The 15754-nt window shown below is 52.0% G+C and overlaps 1 protein-coding gene across 1 annotated transcript; it reads right to left on the bottom strand.

Moving 5' to 3' along the window:
- Positions 1 to 283: 283 nt before the first annotated feature.
- LOC137671476 (coiled-coil domain-containing protein 30-like) lies at positions 284 to 12081 on the bottom strand. Its single transcript, XM_068415075.1, has 9 exons — positions 11932 to 12081; positions 11213 to 11695; positions 6709 to 6852; positions 5360 to 5502; positions 3844 to 3991; positions 3128 to 3240; positions 1343 to 1484; positions 710 to 846; positions 284 to 410 (listed from the first exon to the last, which is right to left on the bottom strand). The coding sequence occupies exons 1-9, from the start codon at positions 12079 to 12081 to the stop codon at positions 284 to 286; spliced, it is 1587 nt and encodes a 528-aa protein (XP_068271176.1).
- Positions 12082 to 15754: the final 3673 nt, after the last annotated feature.

The following is a 15754-nucleotide window of genomic DNA, read 5'->3' as shown; positions in this document are numbered from 1 at the left end:
TTCCATCCAAACCAAAGGATGGATTCAGCTCTTCTCCAGCACCCTCAGCTGCATCTATAAACACCAACCTTCATTCAAGAGTTCAAGGAGCATCTGGATGACAGTCATATGGTTTAAGTTTTAGGAAGTCCTGTGAGGAGCAGGGAGTTGGACTTGATGATCCTTATGAAGGATCATTATTGCAGGATCCTAAGACCCTTCCAACTTGACATATTCTATGATTCTGTGATTCATTCACAAGAGACATCACCTCCTGCAACCCGCCTGCTGAGACCAAGCCCTCTCAGAGTCTCACCTGCATGTTGGGAGCACGGATGCTCCTTGGCACACACTGCAAGGTGGGCACGTGGACGGAGAGCTGGAGTTTGCTCTCATGCAGCCGTACGTTCTCCTCGTCCAGGATCTTCACTCTGAGCACATCACACATACAAGGCACAAGTTATTTTCCTTCCGGCCACGCCACATTTTCAAAGAGGCATTTTCTTTTCCAAACTCAGACCCTTTGGCTTCCACAGCCTTCAGTTGTATGCCAAAGGCTTCGATAGGGAAAGGAGCCAACTACATCCCACAGCAATTAACAGGCACAGCACTAGGGACTGGGGCACAGTTCAGGCTTTCCTCTGGACTTCTTAAGAGCAATAGGCATAAAACCAGAGAAGCGCTGAGGAGAGGCAGGCTCCCAGAGGTACGGACATCATTAAGTGCTTACCTGCTCTGCAGGGTGGCAATCATAGAGCGGTTGCTCCAAAGGGTCTCCTCTTGGTCAGTTACCTTCTGGAGGAGCTGTCTTGTTTCCTGGAGTAATTTTTCATTCTCAGCAGTGATCTGTGCAATCAGCATCTCCCCCTGAGTGGTGTTGCAGAAAGAAATAACAACCAGCGGTTACGCTTCGCTCTTTGTCCTCTGTAAACCTTAGAGCGCGTTACCAAAGGGGTCGCCATCAAGCACGTTCACTCCAAGAAGTGATACTACCAGCAGCAATATTTCTGAGGCAAAAGAAGATGGCAGTTTCTGAATGGGATTTGAGGACATGGGTTCCCCCAAGGGCAAACCTGAGCCAGGAATTTCCTTTTGGCTTTTTGTTCCTACAAGGGCGGGCTGGAGCCCCTTGGCACTGCCAGCTCTTTCCCACGAGCAGCACATCAGGCAGCGCTCTCCGTGCTCCGGCTGCCTGGTTGGTTAACAGCGCAATCCCATTGCCTGCAAACCAGCTGTTCCTAAATCTCATTTCCTTTTTTCCTAAACTGCATTTGGTTTTGGAAGAAGGGATGTTCCTGCAGATGCGCTGTAGGCTGCTCCCCTGCCTTCCCTCGCGGGACAAACCCTTGATATATTCTCTCACCTTTTCCATTTGGAGCTTTGACTTGCTCAGCTCATTTTCAAGCTGCTTAATTCTGCTGTCCCTTTGTTTCACCTCGTGGATAAAGATCTCCTTGGCTCTGCGGATCTTCTCTTTGTGACGGAGCTGCGTTTCGCTATATTTCCTGAGGAGGCAGAGAGACAAACACCAGGCTGTGAAATGCTTTTGTGTTCTGGGTCAAGAGTAAGGCAGATATCCTGTATCTATTCAGGCTCTTCAAAGCCTCAACTGGGAGCCTCCGCCATCTGCCCAGCTCCTTTTGGGTGTGCAGCTAACAGCAGAATGCGCACACTGACTTTCCAGACTACGTCTTTTCGCTGATTAGTTTGGGGTTTGTTTTTTTTTTTGTTGCAAAGGTTATGTTGTTAAGTGTCAACCAAATGGAAATTGATTGAGGGAAAGGGACCCAAAGCATTCCCAAAACTGACTCCCAGCTTTACAAATCCTTGTGCTCGCCCCTCTCAGCTCTTTATACCAAACAGGGGTATAAAGTCACCAAAACTGGAAGTAACTGGGAAAGAGTAAGTTGGTTATTTGGGTGGGGGATGTGGGTGGTTAAGGGGGAGTCGGCACTGGTGAGGCCACACCTTGAATCCTGGGTGCAGTTTTGGGCCCCTCACTACAAGAAAAACCTTGAGGTGCTGGAGCAAGTCCAGAGAAGGGCAACGGAGCTGGTGAAGGGTCTGGAGCACAAGTGTGATGAGGAGCGGCTGAGGGAACTGAGGATGTTTAGTCTGGAGAAAAGGAGGCTCAGGGGAGACCTTATCGCTCTCTACAACTGCCTGAAAGGAAGTTGTAGCGAGGCAGGTGGTGGTCTCTTCTCCCAAGTGACAAGCAAAAGGACAAGAGGAAACGGCCTCAAGTTGTGCCAGGGGAGGTTTAGATTGGAGATCAGGAACAATTTCTTCCCCAAAAGGGTTGTCAAGCAGTGGAACAGGCTGCCCAGGGAAGTGGTGGAGTCACCATCCCTGGAGGAATTTAAAAGACGAGTAGATGTGGTGCTGAGGGACATGGATTAGTGGTGGTCTTGGCAGTGTGAGGTTAATGGTTGGACTTGATGATCTTAAACGTTCTTCCCAACCAAAATGATTCTGTGATTCTGTGTACTTGTGTATGGGGGAAAAAGGCAGACAAAGAAGAATCCTAAACAACAAGGATCAGGCAAACAGGCTGCAGAAAGAGCTACTTCAGTGGGTGCTCCTTAGAGCTGTGACGCTGGGGTTAAATATTTGTCTCTACTGAGACTTGTGATTGTTGCTCTTCCCCTCAAACATCTCCCATTTAGGCAGTGTTCTTGTTTGTTTTTATCTAGTTGGGATAGAAGGGAAAAGAATGTCAAAAAAAAAGATAAAACTCTACAATATAAGGGATATTGCCCACGTTTGCTCAAAACTCATGACAAAAAGGCTACTGTGCTTCAAATTAGATCAAAAGTGCTCCGGGGAGAAAGGAGCGGCTCCATGGAGCATCTCTGCCGATGCCAAACCTAACCAGCAGCACCCACAGCCCTCCCTAGGCACCCCCTCATTTTCTGTGCTGCCTTCAGCTGCCAAGGAGAACGTGACAGCGGACACGTGATGCATAAGATAACGGCATGCAGGGGTGTCAGGTTAAGGCAGATCTCTCTGTGCTAAAAGCTTTGAACAGGAGAGACAAGAAAGGTTACAGAATGGTGAAATCCAGTGTCACTGCCAGGCACATAAAAAGCAATTCATGGGTAGGTGTTTCTGTGTCTACACATCCCCTGCCTGCTGCTTCAGTCATTACCTGACATACAGATGCTTCTCGTTCAGGAGACGGACTCCTTCCTCGTAAAGGGCTTTGTTTTCCTCCTTCAGCAGTGAAAGTTGCTGTGAAAGCTTCTGGTTCTCCTTCTGACACTGCAAGTGCTGGAAAACATCTAGTTTTTATTTGTGTGTGTGTCCTCAGCTGCAGGGGCCCCTCTGCCTCCTTTCAGCCTGGTCTCCAAAGCTTCTGTCATAAATCCCAGTGGTTCCCACTACAGATAATATCCTCCCATTCTGCCCCACAAGGCCACTGCCTCCTCCCCTTAAAAAAGGGGGAGTGTGGATTTCTGTGCTGCTGGAGGAGCTGTAGGCTTCAACAGGGCAGAGAGAGGTAATGCATCCTCCCAGACAGCGGACTCTGCCAAAATTTTCCCACAAAAAGCTCCATGCTCTGCAAGAAAAGGGGACGGCCTCTTCCCCCCTCCCTTCAAGTCCAGCTCCTCTGCCCTCAGAGCTGCATCCCCAGGAAACCTATGTGAGATGGGATGGTGCTTCTCCTCCAGCTCCTGTTTAAATCAGTGGGATCTGCAAGGGCTCAGCACCTGGCTGGATTTGACCCTATTTCAGCAGTTCCCAGGTACACTTTTCACACTGGGATGGTCGTGTTGACCCCTAGAGCTCAGCGGTCTGATCTGGAGTCAGACACCACCACAGCATCCCCTTGGGTGATGAGGACCCATCCGTGCTGCAGCTCACCTCGCTCGAGTCAGTTTTCCTCTCATCTTCTAGGACGTGCAGAGTTTTGGCCTGCAGCTCCATGTGCATCTTGGCCAGCGATGCCTCTGTCTCCCGCGAATGCCGGAGCTGCTGCCGCAGCTCCTCCAACTGCTGCTCCAGCGGCTTCCTAAAAGCACGTTGGTATGACAGTGAGACACTGAGGTGGAGGCCAGCCCATGATGTGGCACCATGAATTCAAGGCTGGCTGTGATCTAAAAGCAACATCACACTGCTCTGCACCTGCCCTGGGCAACATTGAGGGTAGAAAGGTCCCTCTGCCATCCAGAGGGACCTTCACAGGTTTGAGAGGTGGGCCCGTGAGAACCCCATGAAGTTCAACAAGGCCAAGTGCAAGGTCCTGCACCTGGGTCAGGGCAATCCCAAGCACAAATCCAGGCTGGGCGGAGAATGGATTGAGAGCAGCCCTGAGGAGAAGGACTTGGAGGTGATGGTTGATGAGAAGCTCACCATGAGCTGGCAACGTGCGCTGGCAGCCCAGAAAGCCAACCATATCCTGGGCTGCATCCCCAGCAGCGTGGCCAGCAGGGCGAGGGAGGGGATTCTGCCCCTCTGCTCCGCTCTCATGAGACCCCCCCTGCAGTGCTGCGTCCAGCTCTGGGGCCCCCAACAGAAGGACATGGAGCTGTTGGAGCGAGTCCAGAGGAGGCCACGAAGATGCTCAGAGGGCTGGAGCACCTCTGCTATGGAGACAGGCTGAGAGAGTTGGGGTTGTTCAGCCTGGAGAAGAGAAGGCTCTGGGGAAAACTTCTAGCAGCCTTCCAGCACCTGAAGGGCTACAGAAAAGCTGGAGAGGGGCTTTTTACAAGGGCATGGAGTGATAGGACGAGGGGGAATGGTTTTAAACTGAAAGAGGGGAGATTGAGATGAGATATTAGGAAGAAATTCTTTGCTGTGAGGGTGGTGAGACACTGGCCCAGGTTGCCCAGAGAAGCTGTGGCTGCCCCCTCCCTGGCAGTGTTCAAGGCCAGGTTGGAGGGGGCTTGGAGCAACCTGGTCTGGTGGAAGGTGTCCCTGCCCGTGGCAGGGGGTTGGAACTAGATGGTCTTTAAGGTCCTTCCAACCCAAACCAGTTTGTGATTCTATGAAATCAGTACGTCCTGGTTGTCCCCATGTCCCAGTGGCCCAGGAAAGGGTGCATGATGTATCTGGGATCATCAATCCCAGCTGCACAAGAAAGGGGACTGCTGGCATCTAGAGGGCAAACCAAATCGCTGGGCTGGCAGGAAGGGCCACACACCTTCTGAGGCAGCCAAAGTCTCCAAATATCTTTTAAATCTCATAAAGAGGGGATCCTATGGAGCTCTGGCAGGTCAAAAGGAGACATAGTAGGTAAAACCAGTGGTGCAGTGACCCCTCAAGCCCGCCTAGGGCCAGCCATGGAGCTGCAGGAGGTAACTGCAGGCTGGTACAGCAGCACTTGCTGGCACACACCTCCCCTCTGCACGCAGCACAGGCCTTACCCAGCTCCAGGTACCTTTTCAGCTGCTCCTCGTGAAGTTCTTGCTGCACACGAGCTTCATTTTCTTGGGCCTCCTTCAATCCCTGCTCCAGGAGTTTCTTGTCTGAAACACAGGCCTCTGCCAGCAGGAGCTGGTGTTGTGAATCTTTCAGCTTTTGCTGGAGTTTTGAAATCTCGGATTAAAAATTGGACACGGATTAAACTTTCTGAATTTATCAGCCAGTATCTGAACCCAAGGGATTCAGACCCCTTTGATCCCTCAGTATCTGAGTCATGGGAATGAAAGATTTGCTTGCTTCTACTCCAAAGTACTTCTGCCTGTCTTTGTGTCAAGGTCCATTAAGAGCAAAACCTTTCCAACAGCCACTAGATTTTGGATCAGACACTATGTCATGAATTAGCAACAATTCTTTCTGCACCTAATTTGATCCCGCACGTTTCAAAACTGAATCCAACGATTAGTGCAGGAACATGGCAGAATCGGTGCAATGCAAAACACAAGCTTTTGCAGTTCACCAGACTGCAAACAGCAGCAAATCTCCTCGGCAAGAAGTGGTCTGGGCTCCTGTGCCTGCCAGCCCTACTACCAGTATTTTCAGAGATTTGAGCTTTAGAGGCAGGAGTTGAGCCATCAGATTTGGCTTGTGTTGCCTTGATTATGCTCCCACTAACAAGATATTTTTCCTAAAATATTTGGCCAAGTGATCTCAAAACGGACTAGCAATATGGGCTTCAGGGAACCAATTCATGAGCTCCTAGTGCTTCTTTCTTTCTGAACTACAGTTGCACAAAACTGCTCAAAACCTACCTCCTGTTAACTTAACTCACACTGACGAGTTACCTTTTTTTGTGCTTCGCATACTTTGGATTTCTCCTGTGCAAGTTTCTCTTGCAGACTGCTCTGCAGTTTACCAGCCTGGGAGCACTTCAAGAGCTCTTCTTCGAGTTCTTTGACCTTCTGCTGGCTTTTTTCCCACTGCGCTGAGAGAGAGGAGCATGTTTCAGTTGTGTCTGAGAGTTTTGCCCGGGCTTGCTTCAGCTCAGCTTTGACCTGAGTTTCAAAAGAAGAAATCAAGTTTGCACTTCAACATGTATCATCTGAAATGTCTTCATTAGGAAAGGGGCAACAGGATTACCAGAGAGTGAAGGAGAATAAAGGAGAAATAGGGGGAGAAATAGAGCACACACAAAGCTTTATTTGGAGGCGGTGCAATTTCCACGAAGCTGAGCCAGAGCACGCTTGAGAGCCCCAGGTACTGTACAGTCACACGTAAATGAGGTCCGGTCTGTTGAAATCAGCACCTCAGACCTCCCATAGCTTGTAAAATGATGTCTTCAAACAGTTCTCCCTGCCCTGTTCCTACCTTGGTGCATTCTTGTTGGAGCAAGAGGTTTTGCTTTTGTAAGTCGACGTTCTTCTCCCTTTCGTATCTCAGCTCCCTCTCGGCCGAGCCGCACAATTGCTGCACTTTTTCCTCCTGCTGCTGGAATCTCTCGTCGGACAGACTCTGCAGGAACAGCAAAACGACAAAGGTTATATGGAAATTAAATGCAAGGAAAGATAAAGACTGGTAATTAAGAAAGGTAGAGGTATGCCAGTAGGATTTAAAGGCATTTAAGTAGGAAGATGGGTAAAGCCAGGCAAACTTTTCTTCTGCCCCCACACTATGTCCTGCTCCCTACCCTATCCATCCCCTCAGAGAAGCCGATCCAGCTCTTGAGGTTGAGGGAGAAGATGCAATAACCTGGATGAGGGAACAAATCCCTGTTAAGACTAACCTGTCAAACAAAAGCAAAACCACCCAGGTTGCTCTTAACTCTTGTGCCAGAGTCTTGCTAAGGCAACTCATCAGGAGTGGCACATCCAGCCACAACTCCCAGAGGCAGCAGCAGGAACAAGGCAAGTCCTGGCAGAGGCACAGGAACAGAAACACTGGCACAACAGGACAGCGGCCTGGACACCATGAGGTGGTCATCGAGGTCTATGATGGCTTTCAGAAGATAATTGAGCTCTGTGGTTCACCCATCTTCTTGTAAGTGCCTTGTACACAGATTAAAAGCTCTTCCCACGTTTGGTGTACCAAAACCCTTCATCACTTTCAGCCATCTGCTGATGTGCCTTCCTGCTTTGCATCTTCACCCTCTGTTCTTGGGACCAGACAAAATCCACTGAAGATCAAGCTTCCCTTCTCAGATAAATCCCCAGACAAATTCCCAAGCTGGGAAGTCTTGATCCAGCACTGTGGGATCTGACAATGTCATTTGTCCTTAGGATCAGTGAGGTTTTGTGGGTTTTTTTCCCCATCTGCTTCTATCGAGATCCTTTTCAGCATCCCCTCTACACCTTCTATCTTGCTTTGGTCTGCCCTAACCATACAGATTTGCTGCTTCTTGGTATCAGGACGACTCTGATCCTCTCCTTTCCACTCCCACTGCTGCCTACAGGCCACCTTCTCTCCTCTCCTCTCTTCTCCTCTCCTCTCCTCTCCTCTCCTCTCCTCTCCTCTCCTCTCCTCTCCTCTCCTCTCCTCTCCTCTCCTCTCCTCTCCTCTCCTCTCCTCTCCTCTCCTCTCCTCTCCTCTCCTCTCCTCTCCTCTCCTCTCCTCTCCCTCTCCCTCTCCCTCTCCCTCTCCCTCTCCCTCTCCCCTTCCTCCCCTCTTCCAAACCCTTCCATATAATCCTTGCTCCTCCTCAGACTCCCCATCCTGGGTACCTTCATCATTTCTTCCCCTTGTAGCAGGGCTAGATGCTCTTCCCTTTATTTTTCAGGTCACACGGTAAGAAGGGTGAACGAATTGCATTTATAACACAGCTAAACCTAGTGATAAATATGGGTCTTGCCTGCCAGCTGGCAGAGCAATTGGAGAGCAGGAACTGAGACAGGGCCACAGGGCTGCAGCAAAACCCAGCTCCTTGTGAGCTGTCGATGTGGGGCAGCAGTTACGGGATGAGTTCAAGCATTGGAGTGTAAAAGCAGAAAATCGCAAAGAGGAGTGGGGAAGAGGAACAGCTTCTGCCTACAGCAAGAGCAAGACCATTTTGGGAATGGCAAGCCAGATCCATTGCTCATATTCCAACAAGGAACTGAGAAAACACTCCAAAAGGTTTCAAACATCATCTATGGACTGTTTAACTTATTTCTTTCATGTGCACTAAGGGGGCCATTCAGTTTATCCAAGTTCCCACTACGTCCAAAAATACAACAGAAGGGAAGCATAGAATCACAGACTGGTTTGAATTGGAAGGGACCTTAAAGACCATCCACAGTTCCAACCCCCCTGCCAGAGGCAGGGACACCTTCCACCAGACCAGGTTGCTCCAAGCCCCCTCCAACCTGGCTTTGAACACTGCCAGGGAGGGGGCAGCCACAGCTTCTCTGGGCAACCTGGGCCAGGATCTCACCACCCTCACAGTATAGAATTTCTCCGTAATATCTCATCTCAATCTCCCTCTTTCAGTTTAAAACCGTTCCTCCCTCATCCTGTCACTCCATGCCCTTGTAAAAAATTCCTCTCCAGATTTCCTGTAGCGCCTTCAGGCACTGGAAGGTGCTAGAAGGTCTTCCCGGAGCCTTCTCCAGGCTGAACAACCCCAACTCTCTCAGCCTGTCTCCATAGCAGAGGTGCTCCAGCCCTCTGAACATCTCCGTGGCCTCCTCTGGACTCGCTCCAACAGCTCCGTGTCCTTCTTCTGTTGGGGACCCCAGAGCTGGACGCAGCACTGCAGAGGGGGTCTCACGAGAGCGGAGCAGAGGGGCAGAATCCCCTCCCTCGCCCTGCTGGCCACGCTGCTGGGGATGCAGCCCAGGACACCGTTGGCTTTCTGGGCTGCCAGCTCACATTGCCGGCTCATGGTGAACTTCTCGTCCACCATCACCCCCAAGTATTTCTCTTCAGGGCTGCTCTCTATCCCTTCATCCCCCAGCCTATATTGATACCAGGGGTTGCCGAGACCCACGTGCAAGACCTTGCACTTGGCCTTGTTGAACCTCATGGGGTTCTCATGGCCCACCTCTCTAGCCTGTCAGGGTCCCCCTGGATGGCATCCCTGCCCTCTAGACCACCAACTACACCGCTCAGCTTGGTGTCATCCGCCGACTTGCTGCGGGTGCACTCAGTCCTACTGTCCGTGTCCCCTACAAAGATGTTCAATAATACTGGTCCCAATACGGACCCCTGTGGGACACCACTCGTCACTGTTCTCCACCCAGACATCGAGCCATTGACTGTAGCTCTTTGAGTGCGCCCACACAGCCAATTCCTTATCCACCCAGTGGTCCACCCGTCCAATCCATGTCTCTTCATTTTAGAGACTAGGATGTTGTGTGGGTCGGTACCAAACGACACAAAACTGGGAGGTGTGGCTGACACACCAGAAGGCTGTGCTGCCATTCAGAGAGACCAGGATAGGCTGGAGAGTTGGGCGGGGAGAAATGTAATGAACTATAACAAGAGTCCCGCATCTGTGCAAGAACATTGCCATTTATGAGTACAAGCTGGGGACAGACCTGTTGGAGAGCAGCGTAGGGGAAAGGGACCTGGGGGGTCCTAGGGGACAGCAGGATGACCATGAGCCAGTAATGTGCCCTCGTGGCCAAGAAGGCCAATGGCATCCTGGGGTGTATGAGAAGGGGTGTGGTTAGTAGGGCAAGAGAGGTTCTCCTCCCCCTCTACTCTGCCCTGGTGAGGCCGCATCTGGAATATTGTGTCCAGTTCTGGGCCCCTCAGTTCAAGAAGGACAGGGAACTGCTAGAGAGAGTCCAGCGCAGAGCCACGAAGATGTTTAAGGGGGTGGAACATCTCCCTTCTGAGGAGAGGCTGAGGGAGCTGGGTCTCTTTAGCTTGGAGAAGAGGAGACTGAGGGGTGACCTCATTAATGTTTATAAATATGTAAAGGGCAAGTGTCATGAGGATGGAGCCAGGCTCTTCTCAGTGACATCCATTGACAGGACAAGGGGCAACGGGTGCAAGCTGGAACACAGGAGGTTCCACATAAATATGAGGAGGAACTTCTTTACAGTGAGGGTAACTGAACACTGGCACAGGCTGCCCAGAGAGGTTGTGGAGCCTCTGTGGGAATATAACGGAAGATTGGCGAGGACGATTGTAAACACGCTCAAGTGACTTGCACCTGGGGTGTCAAAAACCACATATATCATACTAGTAACTGTTGTTTAGTCTTGTGTGCTGGACAAGTAGAACATCTGCATTCAGATAACATAGGCCTGTGATAGACTCAGGGGCACCTAATTGTTCATGCCTGAGGTTCCTGCCCTGCTGTGAGAAAGATCAAAGCACAGTGGAAAACTGCTGCCTGCAAGTAACCCCTAATCTACAGGCGAAAGCAGCAGGCCTGGAATCTCTCGCTCTCTCTCTAGCAGGAACTGAGCTCCGCGGTGCCTGCGTCCCCGCTTGCGTGCCTTTGACCCGGGTGCTGCTTCGGAGGTCCCCCAGTTTGCGAGGTAATGGGAATAAATTTGCTCTTTGCATTTTATCCGTGGTCTTGTGGCTGTTCCTGCGTCCTGCCTGTGTCGGCTCACACAGTCTCCTTCTCTGGAGACATTCAAAACCCGCCTGGACGTGTTCCTGTGTGATATGATCTAGGTGGTCCTGCTCTGGCAGGGGGATTGGACTAGATGATCTTTCGAGGTCCCTTCCAACCCCTGACATTCTGTGATTCTGTGAAATGCTTTGCACAAGTCCAGGTAGATGACAGTAGATACATACAGGCACATATAGATGTATAAGCATGTCTCAAGGCTTGCCAGAACCTTCTGCACTTCCAACAAAACCAGCATAAAACTGGTCGGTGCTCACCTCACCTCCTTTTTTCCACCTTGTCACCCTCTCACATAAAGGCGTCACTCACCGTTTGTGCTTGGGCGTTTTTCTTCTGCGTGTCTTCCAGCTGCTGGTGGAGTGAAAGGTTTTCCATTTGGAGCTGGGCCAGTTGTTCCTGCAGCTCTTTTGCCTTCTCGATGGCATCTTTTCTCTCTTGATCTTTCTCGAGGTGTAGAGCATGCTGCTCCTCTGCCTCCCTCTGCGTCTGACGCAATTCTCTTTCTGCCATGGCTAAAGCCCATGTCTTTTTCCTGAGGGCTTTTTTCAGTTGCTCCACTTCCCCTCCCAGCCTGCCAGCTTGTTTTTTGCCTTTGCTCATCCACTGAGAGAAGCGCTCGTTGGTTTCTCGCATTGCAATCCTGTCCTCATTGAGCATTACTGGCGCTCGAAGCCATTGCTCAGCTTCGCTCTGCAAGTTGATGCTTTCCGATGGCTGACGACTGCCAGCGCCCAGGTGGGAAGGGGATGAATCCGACCCCGCCATTGGTATTTGGGCTCTGATGTTTCCTGCCTGTTCAAAGTTAAAGAATAAAAATTGACAGAACTTGGGAAATCAGCTCGAAACAGGAGATAGCGGCAGCATTTCATAGAACCAGAAGAGGACTGACAGTAACTTGACGGCAGATTATAAAAGAGTTTTCAACACCTCTGCGTTTGGCGTTATTCGTGGAAAAGTCTTATTTCGCATTAGCTCGCAATATCATTCTAGAACGAAGACTCTAAATGAAAATCTTTCTTTTGACATACCTCTCCCCCAGAGTTTTTGATCACCCCGATGCCTTCTAGACGCAGCTCACCCCTGCCCTCTGGCTGGAGCTCATGGCCACCGTTGCTCCCGGAGGCCACGGGCCCATCCTGCGCCCCCCTGCGCCGCAGACACCTCCAGATCTTCTTCATGGCCCCGCAGGAACGGGCCCTGCCCCGCCTCGCCTCTGCCCAGGGAGTGGGGGCCGGCAGGACTTGGCGGGCGCTGCCAGGTCGCCGGGTCGAGCTGAGGAGCCGAGCCCGGAGGAGCGGTGGGGCCCAGGCATCTGCTGACGGGCTGAGCCGCCACCGGCACCACCAGCACCAGCACCAGCACCACTGGCAGAGCACCAGCACCACCAGCACCACTGGCACAGCACCACCAGCACCAGCACCACCAGGTACTGTGTGTGCAGGGCCTGTGCCAGCGTCCCAGGTCTAGCAAACGCGCGTAATGACGTCATGAATGGCTCGGTGACATCATAAAGCACTGGGGGCTGGACGGGGCCGGGGGCAGAGGCCGGAGGGGCAGGGGGTCCCCGTGTGCTCAGCACCTCCCTGCGCACACACGGGAGCATGAGGAACGGTGGCTGGACACCCCCGTGTGCCTTGTTGTGCTTCCTGGGCTCTCAGTGTGCATTTTGGGGCACCCTGGAGCCCTCGGTGTGCCCCTCTCTGCACCCCTGGGTGTCCCTTGGAGGGCACATCAAGCCCCCGCTGCCCTTTTCAGGATGCCCCTATGCCTTGGCCTGCTTTCTGGTATGCCCAGTCCCCCTGAGTGGGCCTTTTGGCGCAGTCTGGGCCCCTGGTGTGGCTGTTGGGTCTCCCTACACGCCTCAATGTGCTTTTCGGGGGACACGGCATCTATCAATCTGATTTTCTGTGTGTCACAGACCCCCGGATGTGCCTTTTGGCTCCTCCCCACACCCCACAGGGTGCACATCAGCATTGCCCGAGCTTCACGTTGTGCATTTGAGTGCGTCCTCAGAGCCCTCGCTGCGCGTGTTTCAGGGCATCTCCAAACCCTGGATGTGCCCTTCTGGTGACTCTGGACTCACACAACTTGAAAATAAAAACTCAAAGATCACTTCACTTTCAGGAGTCCTTGCTCAAAAGTCGCACAAGTGGAGAACCTCTAGATGCAGGGGACCACATGCCTTGGGAAAAGGTTGGTTGAAATTGTTTTGAGATGGGTATAAAAAGTCGCCTGAGTGGAGAGCAAGACGACAAATTCCATGCAAATATCTTTAATGCTGGATCTCATCATGGATACAAAAGAGCACGGCAGATTGGAAAAGAAATTTTTTTGGCATTGTGGTTGGAGCCAAGCAGGCTTTGAACAAACTTCAACTCAGACTGTGTGCTCAGATCCTCTTAATTCTCCTCAGAGACCCTCTGTCCCCTCCCTTGGGAGATCTGCTCTCTTCCCACTGGGGACTGCTCGTATCCCCACCGTGGCCCTCTGTGCCAGTTCAGGTCCCCTCCGTCCCCCTCCAGGCACGCTCAGGTGCCCTCCAGGCTCATTCGTTATTTTTCAGGACTCTCCTCAGGGAGTGTCTGAAGAGTGGATTTGGGGCCCCGTTGTCAGGGTCCGGTGGAGACAGAGGATGGGGATGGGCTGGGAGCTGGGAGTCAGGAAATGAAAGACGGTCCCGGATGGAGTCACCCTGGGGTAAAGCGTTAAATGCCATACGCATGCACGCAAGGGCTCTTCCCTGCCGGGAGATGCAGTGGGGACCCAGCGGGGCACACGGGGAAGGGAGACTGCAGAGGGGGTCATGTCGTGGTCTGCATCATGCTGCACGTACTCCCTGAGCACCTTCAGCAGCCACAGGACCCTGTACACAAGTCCTGCCCTGCAGCAGATCAGCAGCTCCCCCTCAATTTGCGGTCATCAGAAAACTCTCTAGAGTGGTTTCCTCCCCATTATCCCAGTGGTTAACAAAGATGTTAAACAGTATTGGCGCCACTATCGACGCTCAAAAGATGTGACCTTTGCCAGTTGAGCCTTGTAATACTATCGACCACCCTTGGAGCTGGGCACGCTACACCCTGTTTCCCACCCAGTGTCGGGGAGCAGCGAGGAACGGCTTCTCCCTCTGGCCTGGGAGAGGAGCGCAATAACAAGGCCAGCAGAGCCGGTGGCCTCACCGTTCAGGGCCCAGCCCACAAGGACCAAGCAGGGCAAGCAGGGCAGACCCACGGGTGATAGTCAAGCTCCCTCAAGGGTGCAGATCTTGAGACCACTCCACCAATGGGTGGCGGGAGCAAGGTCAACAGGGCTGCGCTCTGGGGTTCCTCCTGACCGCTCACCCACAAGGGGTCCGTGGGTGGCTGAGGTGCAAAAACGATGCCGGGAGAGGTGGCTTCTCTCATCTCCGCCTCTGGCAGAACCCTTTTATCTACAGGCCTCCATGGCTGCCTTTGCTCTCTTTTCTCTTTCTGCCTGTGGGTAGGAAGGCTCTGCAGAGGGATCTGAACCGGTTAGATAGATGGGCTGAGACCAATGGCATGAAGTTCAATAAGGCCAAGTGCTGTGTTAGCCACAAAAAGCCCATACAGTGCTACAGGCTGGGGGAAGAGTGGTTGGAAAGCGGCCCAGTGGAAAAGGACCTGGGGGTATTGTTGGACAGCCGGCTGAACATGAGCCAGCAGTGTCCCCAGGTAGCCAAGAAGGTCAACAGCATCCTGGCTTGTATCATGAATAGCGTGGCCAGCAGGACTAGGGAAGTAATTGTCCCCCTGTACTCGGCACTGGTGAGGCTGCACCTCGAGTATGTCCTATGAGGAGCGGCTGGGGGAACTGGGATTGTTTAGCCTGGCTGAGGGGAGACCTTATTGCTCTCTACAACTACCCGAAAGGAAGTCGTAGTGTGGTGGGGGTTGGCCTCTTCTCCCAGGCAACTAGCAACAGGACTAGAGGGCATAGCCTCAAGCTGCACCAGGGGAGGCTCAGGTTAGACATCAGGAAAAATTTCTTCACAGAAGGGGTTATTAGGCATTGGAATGGGCTACCCAGGGAGGTGGTGGAGTCACCATCTCTGGAGGTGTTTAAGAAAAAGCTAGATGTGGCACTTAGTGCCATGGTCTAGTTGACACAGTGGTGTTATGTCAAAGGTTGGACTGGATGATCCCAGAGGTCTCTTCCAGGCTAGCTGATTCTGTGATTCTGTGATCAGGCAACGAGCTTTCTAAAGCCGTGAAGGAAATTCCAGAGGCCGCGCACAACAAATAAACTCACACTAAACCCACAAATGGCACCTGCTTACTCTTGAGAGCCCCGAGAGCTCTTTGCCTTCAAGGGCCCCATTTTCCTAGGAGGTTCGAAAGAGGGCTTCTCTGGAGCACAAGGTTTTCCACCAGCTTCTGCATTCCTGCTGACCAAAACACCGGATCGTCTGCCTTTGAACAGGCAAAGCTTCTCTGTCAAAGCCAGGCCAAGGAAATCTCCCAGCACAGCACAGATCCATCCTTCCCAGCTGGACACAGTCAGAACTTGTCCTGCCCAAACACTCTCTTTCTACACCTGCCATATGCAGACAAAGCCTCCAAAGCAAATCAGCGATATTGCACCTCGGAACTCCAGAGGAACAACTGTCACGGTATAGGTTCAAATCTTCTCTGGAGAACTGGCTACGGGTTTTGGGCTTCCACCTCACAGAGGACCTGCTTTATGCTGTCCAGGATAAGCAAGTAACTTCTTTCCCCTAGTTGCACGTGACCAGGAATTCTACAGAAAAGACTGCTGCTATTTCAGTATCACAGGCAAAACCCAACCGTAATCCTAACCCATGTGACCACTGAAGAATCCAGCCTGGAGCTGCTT

The sequence above is a fragment of the Nyctibius grandis genome, chromosome 17 (assembly GCF_013368605.1).
Source record: "Nyctibius grandis isolate bNycGra1 chromosome 17, bNycGra1.pri, whole genome shotgun sequence".
In the NCBI taxonomy this organism is placed as follows: domain Eukaryota; kingdom Metazoa; phylum Chordata; class Aves; order Nyctibiiformes; family Nyctibiidae; genus Nyctibius; species Nyctibius grandis.
The sequence above is the reverse complement of the archived record's forward strand: the minus strand, read 5'-3'. Positions and strand labels throughout refer to the sequence as shown.

Bases quoted from the DNA above. Each gene is read 5' to 3' on its own strand.
- LOC137671476 (XM_068415075.1), bottom strand. From the start codon at position 12,081: ATGAAGAAGATCTGGAGGTGTCTGCGGCGCAGGGGGGCGCAGGATGGG. The intron at 11,696-11,931 runs GTATGTCAAAAG...AACTTTGAACAG, and splicing joins TCAAAAACTCTGGGGGAGAG to GCAGGAAACATCAGAGCCCA. The intron at 847-1,342 runs GTGAGAGAATAT...AACACCACTCAG, and splicing joins CAAAGCTCCAAATGGAAAAG to GGGGAGATGCTGATTGCACA.